General features: G+C 42.9%; 1 protein-coding gene across 1 annotated transcript; it reads right to left on the reverse strand.

The window, feature by feature from the left end:
* Positions 1–805: 805 nt before the first annotated feature.
* On the reverse strand, positions 806–5015 carry LOC131350757 (CD276 antigen-like). Its single transcript, XM_058385603.1, has 4 exons — positions 4833–5015; positions 2603–2950; positions 2190–2480; positions 806–2050 (listed from the first exon to the last, which is right to left on the reverse strand). Exons 1-4 carry the CDS (start codon positions 4915–4917, stop codon positions 1773–1775), a joined length of 1002 nt encoding a protein of 333 aa, XP_058241586.1. The 5' UTR covers positions 4918–5015; the 3' UTR covers positions 806–1772.
* Between the last annotated feature and the right edge of the window lie 933 nt (positions 5016–5948).

Consider the following 5948-nt stretch of genomic DNA (forward strand, 5'->3'; position numbering starts at 1 on the left):
GAAGAGGTGGTCCACTGGGCACTGGGAGGCCCACATGGTAGGCTTTATATTCTTCGGTCTGCATGACATGACCGCAGGTTCTCTTCTGGGGTCATACCTCCCCCTTTGCGGGGCACCCGGAGTTCCTGGTGGGACTTTTGTAAGCAGACTCGTGTTGATGCATGAAATACAATTATTAAAATAATGATCAACATTTTCATATAATTCTGCTTTAATGTTACTTCTGTCTATCTGCACCTGATATTACACAATAGTGCTGTAATACACACACACACACTTGTTTCTGTTCTAAACCCCTGACATTTGGTGGGTGTGTCTCTGACAGGCGTCCTGTACAAGTCATTTATTTTATATTTTCAGCTACAGCGGTCAGTTTAAAATAAAAGTTTGTGTAACAGTGGACATTGAGTCTCACATTATTTACATTTTATTCTAAACATTAATGGTGAACATTTCTGACTTTATAAAACGATTCTCTCAGGTCTTGGTGATCAGCTGCTATTAAACAATAAAGAAAGTAAGTTTTATATCCATAGCTTACCGTTCTTTTTGACAGAAAAAAATAGGCCCTAAGTGTTAATGCATTGTAAATACAATCAAAAACATTTTTCCCATTATGTCCCCCCCCACTTTTCAAACCAAAGTTAAACCCTTGAGCACACCACCCTGTATTTCACTGTGTGTGTGTGTGTGTGTGTGTGATGGAAGTCTCTTCTTATATTACCATATGATATTTTTCCTTAATATTTGTCTCTAATAAAAAACTCCATAAAGTTGAGAAAGGAATCAGATGAAACCTGCAGGCTTCAGTTTAAGCTGCACTTTTATTTAAGATCGCACATTCACAACATTTCTAAACATTTGTGTTTAAATACATAAATACCACATGACTGAAAATTAAGAATTCATCAGGCCTCCTGGTGGTCCAGCAGCAGGATCCCACACTGTCATTGCTGTGAAGCCTTCAGCACTATTCAGGCCTCCTGTCCAGCAAGAGTGACCCATCGAGTAACACAGACCTTTTAACAGATCAGAAACCTTCCAATATTTTATTTAAACATAAATATTATGATGATGTCACCGTGATGATGACCGAAGCTGCCATTGTTTATGACTGAATTTAACACTAACTGATAGAACTGAACTGTAATTACACAACACCCTGAACATCTGCCTGAACATCTGTCTAAACATCTGGGTGTCAGGAGTTCAGTGAAACCTCCAGTTTCTGTTCTTCTGAAATAGTTCTCCTCTCATGTCCAGATTCGTCTTCACAGCTGTTAAAAGTGATGAAGCCACTGAAATAGTGGGCGGAGTCACAGTTTAGTTTAGTTTAGTATGATCTGGTATCAGAAATGAAATCAGTGAAACTGTAATATGAAATATGTAATGTGAAAATGTAATAAATAACAGAAAAAAAACAACAGTATGGTCATTTGAAGTAAAAATGCTTGTTCACAAAATATCTATGTCACAGTTCTTCAGTAAGCTGACCAGAGTCTGGATCTTCTCCTGGACACACAGGACAGGATCACAGCAGAACCGGAGCACACACCATTAACGTGTTTCATCAGAAATATTAATCTACATTCAGTCCACTAAAATGTTTTTGTGAGCACAGAATGAGGGGTGAGGTGGACAGGAGCTGGTGATCAGGAAGGAGACGTGGTTTCGAAGCCTTGACTCCACACAGGTAGAACATGAAGGTCAGTGACTAGTGTCCATCTAAATAAATGAATCCTAATATAAAATTCTACTTCTCTTCTTCTAATCTAACCTCCTCCCCTGAAACCGTCCTTTAACAGAGTTTCTGTACTACTTTCAGCTTCATCTGCTTTTGCTGCTTCTGCAGGATTTTCTGCTGCTGTCTGATTCCTGGAAGCTGCTGAAGACTCGATGTCAGTCTCTGAAATCTTTCTGGACTTTTCCTTTTTCATCCTCCAGTGCAGAAAGATCATGAGTGAAGTGATCACAGCTAGTGCCGTGACCCCGACAACAGAAAGCACGATGAGTCCTGCTCGCTGTCGGCTCTGGTCAAATCCTCCATTTTCTGTGAAACAAAAAGAACATGTTCAGTGTATTTTATTTTATTTTATACTTGACACTGTAGAAATCTTTACTCCGTTTCACATCTGAATGCTGGCAGTTAGACTTCACGTCTCCGGGACCTTTGGTCTTGAGGAACCCACCTGAGAAGAGGTCGATGTTCCTCCTGATCTCCTGCTCCAGATCTGGGTTCTTCATGATGAAGGTGATGGAGGAGTTGACGGTTCCACTGAGGTTCAGTTTACTGTTCACGCTGTACAGATGTGTGTGTTGGTCCTGCCTCAGCTGCGTGTGTGTTTGGTCGGTGACGTCGCTGGCGTTTCCCATCAGCCACTGCAGGGAGGGGGAAGGGAACCCGCCCTCTGAGGTGACCAGCACCTCCACGTGGCCGTCGCTCAGCACGGAGATGTGCAGACGAGGCTCGGGGTAGAACGCTAAAGGAAGGGTAGAGAAGAGTGCTGAGTGGTTGGTTACCATGGTAACCAGTAATGCTTCACCGTGAGCGCTAGCTAGCTAACAGTTTTCAGAGCACTTTATTGTACAGTCGCATCGTTACCTGCTACTTTAAGGGGGAAGCTCTTCCTCTGGCTGCCCAGCCGAGTGCTGACGGAGCAGGTGTACTCCCCCGCGTCCTCCAGAGTGGTACGGTCCAGCCTGAGTGACGCGTTCCCCTTCTTCATCTCCTGGTGGAACAGGCTGGTGCGGTTGGCGTATCTCCGGCTCTGGTACTGCGGCTGGTCTCGGCCGTGGAAGAAACTGTGGACCACCTCTAGCTGGCGCTGCCACGTGATCACGCTGCTGTCTGGGTCCCACTGACCGCTCACCGGGAACGTGCAGGACAGAAGCACCGCCTCCCCGTACACACCCATCTGTACACCAGTGGGTACCGAGATCTCGAACTCAGCTACAGACACAAACATGAGAAGAGATCTTTAAGAGATAAATCAACACCAAAATGAAATATTCACACAGTCTGTGATACAGTGGATTGGTGTGTTCTGTTATCACCAGCGCTCTGTTCAATGCCCAAGTGCAGCAGTGTTTTTACACTTCATACATTTTTCATATCCGTGACCTTTAAGCTGTTGGTGTGTGTGTGAGTGTGAGTGTGTGTGTGTGTGTGTGTGAGTGTGTGTGTGTGTGAAATGTGTGTGTGTGTGTGTGTGAAATGTGTGTGTGTGTGTGAGTGTGTGTGTGTGTGTGTGTGTGAAATGTGTGTGTGTGTGTGAGTGTGTGTGAGTGTGTGTGTGTGTGTGTGTGTGTGTGTGTGTGTGTGAAATGTGTGTGTGTGTGTGAGTGTGTGTGTGTGTGAGTGTGTGTGAAATGTGAGTCACATTTTCTGTACTTCCTACATGTCTTTAGCTCATTGGTTTATTACTTTGTATTGATTATTTTAATATTTTGAGCCTTGTAGCATGTAGAAGCATTACTCAGTTGGTTGTGTTAAAGAGAAAGATTAATGTCATATGTCATAGGTCTGATCAGGGAGAAGCCCAGAGGAAAAAACCCAGAAGAACATGATAACCCCTCAGAGCTCCAGCGTCCCTGAGTGTGTGTGTGTGTGTGGGGGGGGGTTGTTTGTGTGTTTGTGTGGGTTTGTGGGTGTGTGTGTGTGTGGGGTTGTGTGTGTGTGTGTGTGTTTGTGTGTGTGTGTGTGTGTGTGTGTGGGGTTGTGGGTGTTTGTGGGTTTGTGTGTGTGTGTGTTTGTGTGTGTGTGTGTGTGTGTGTGTGTGTATGTCTGATATGAGTATGACACATAACTGTTTCTTTCACGTGTGATTGATAGCTCAGTAAATTCGGTGGTTTCTGTTATAAATTATTTCCCCCTTGGTTTGTTTATAAGAAAAACACTGGAAAATCTCCTAAACTAACAGGACTTCAGGACCCTTCAACAAAAGGGTTTTTTCATGTTCCAAAGGTCGTAGTACCTTTTGGCTAGACTGATTTACTACAGGAGAAAGTTTACCAATTTCTCACTTACTGTATGTACAGAAAGGGTGATACTGGCAAATTCTCACCTGTTCTCAGTCTGGACACTGGGAATGTGCTACAACCTTTATGAACAGCCGTTTGGGTCCTCAGTAGTTTATGAACATAATTGTGTACTGTACAGATATGAAATAATGTATTGGAAAAATGTCTCCTGTAGTAAATCACTATGAATAATAAAAGTTTTACAGTTTGACAATGTGTTATTACTTTAATTAAAATACATTGGTCGTTTTAAAGCCAGTCTGGAATTTTCAGACGGTCCCTTACCCATCAGGCGCCGCAACAGTCTGTCGAAGTTCTCCGCTTTACATTTGCTTCTTCATTACACTTAGGCAGTATTGAAAAATTATCATCATGTCGAAATAAAGTTGAAGCATATCGTTAAAACTAATCGCGGTAGAGATGTCTTTGTAAAACTGTCGACTCTGTAGAACAGTGACAATCAAAAGCGAATGTCCGGCGAATATCCAAACTAAAACTAACCTTACGGCACACTTCACTGACCACAGACTGAAACACACTGACCTCTCCCTCTGACTGGACACTAGTGATTAATAACCTGACCTAACACTGAAATATAAGCCACTGTAACACCCGGGTAATGTCCGGTGTTTGGGTTCATTCTCCCCGAACTCATTATTTCACTAAGACTTTCCGCTCACATTCACACTGACTCCCTGTGTTTTACACCAACAGCTCGACTAATTAACACTCATTAGGCTTCATCCCTCAGATACACACTTTTAATCTTAATCTGAGGTGTAAATGTAAAGCTGTAGTAAAAACAGACTTACTGTAAGAGGAAACTCCATCTAACAGCAGCAGTAGAAGATGAAGAGAGAGAGTCAGTGCTGAATCCCTCACACTGTTACCTCTCATATCCCTCTGAAGCTGTCCGGGGTGAGTGTCCGTGTGTGTCGGAGTGTGTGTCGGAGTGTGTGTCAGTGTGTGTAAATGAACAGCAGATCTGTGTGACTCAGAAACACTCCTCTTATTCTTATACAGCGAGTCATGTTTACAAAACTCGCCCCGCCCCTTCAGTTCAGGAAGATTCTAGACCAATCCTTTACACATTACGTCATTGGGTGTGTGTGGATACATAACACTGAACAGTGAGAAACAAAGCTCTGGTCTGATTTCATGTATTTTGTGTGTTTTTCTATTTATATTCCTGCTGAAGAGTGACAGTGTAAGTTCCTGAGATCTTACAGAGAGAGGAATATAACCACTTCCACATGACTGAGAGAAATCTAATGATTAAACTCATGCTCAAGCAGAGATCTGATCAGATTTCAGCTCCAATTTATACAGAAACACAGAAATTCTACAGGATTCACACACTTACTAGCTGCAGTGGACACAGTAATGTCCTGCTTTAGAGAGAGAGAGAGAGAGAGAGAGAGAGGAGACAGAGAGAGACAGAGAGAGAGAGAGAGAGAGACAGAGAGAGAGAGACAGAGAGAGAGAGAGAGAGAGAGACAGAGAGAGAGAGACAGAGAGAGAGAGAATGAATGAATGTCAGAGATGAAGGAGAGAGATGGAGTGTTAAACACACAGTGGACAGAGACCAGTGTAATGAAGGTTGATCCTTTGTCCTCAGGTGTGTTTGTGTCCTCAGGTGTGTTTGTGTCCTCAGGTGTGTTTGGGGGTTTTGTGTCAGGTGATGTGGAGAGGTGAGAAAGAACCAGAAGTATCTGGATGTGATGAGTCAGAGTCAGAGTCTGAGACAGAGTCTGAGTCAGCTTTAATGTCAATTCTGCTACAAGTACAGGACATACAGAGGATTGAAACTGTGGCTCTCTCAGTCCTACAGAGCAGCAACAAGGAACATATACACAGATGTATGTATAATTTTATTTGTATAATATGTTTATTACATGTATGTTTATCTGTATGTATAAGGTTTTAAA

This window comes from Hemibagrus wyckioides, linkage group LG03, assembly GCF_019097595.1.
Source record: "Hemibagrus wyckioides isolate EC202008001 linkage group LG03, SWU_Hwy_1.0, whole genome shotgun sequence".
NCBI lineage: Eukaryota > Metazoa > Chordata > Actinopteri > Siluriformes > Bagridae > Hemibagrus > Hemibagrus wyckioides.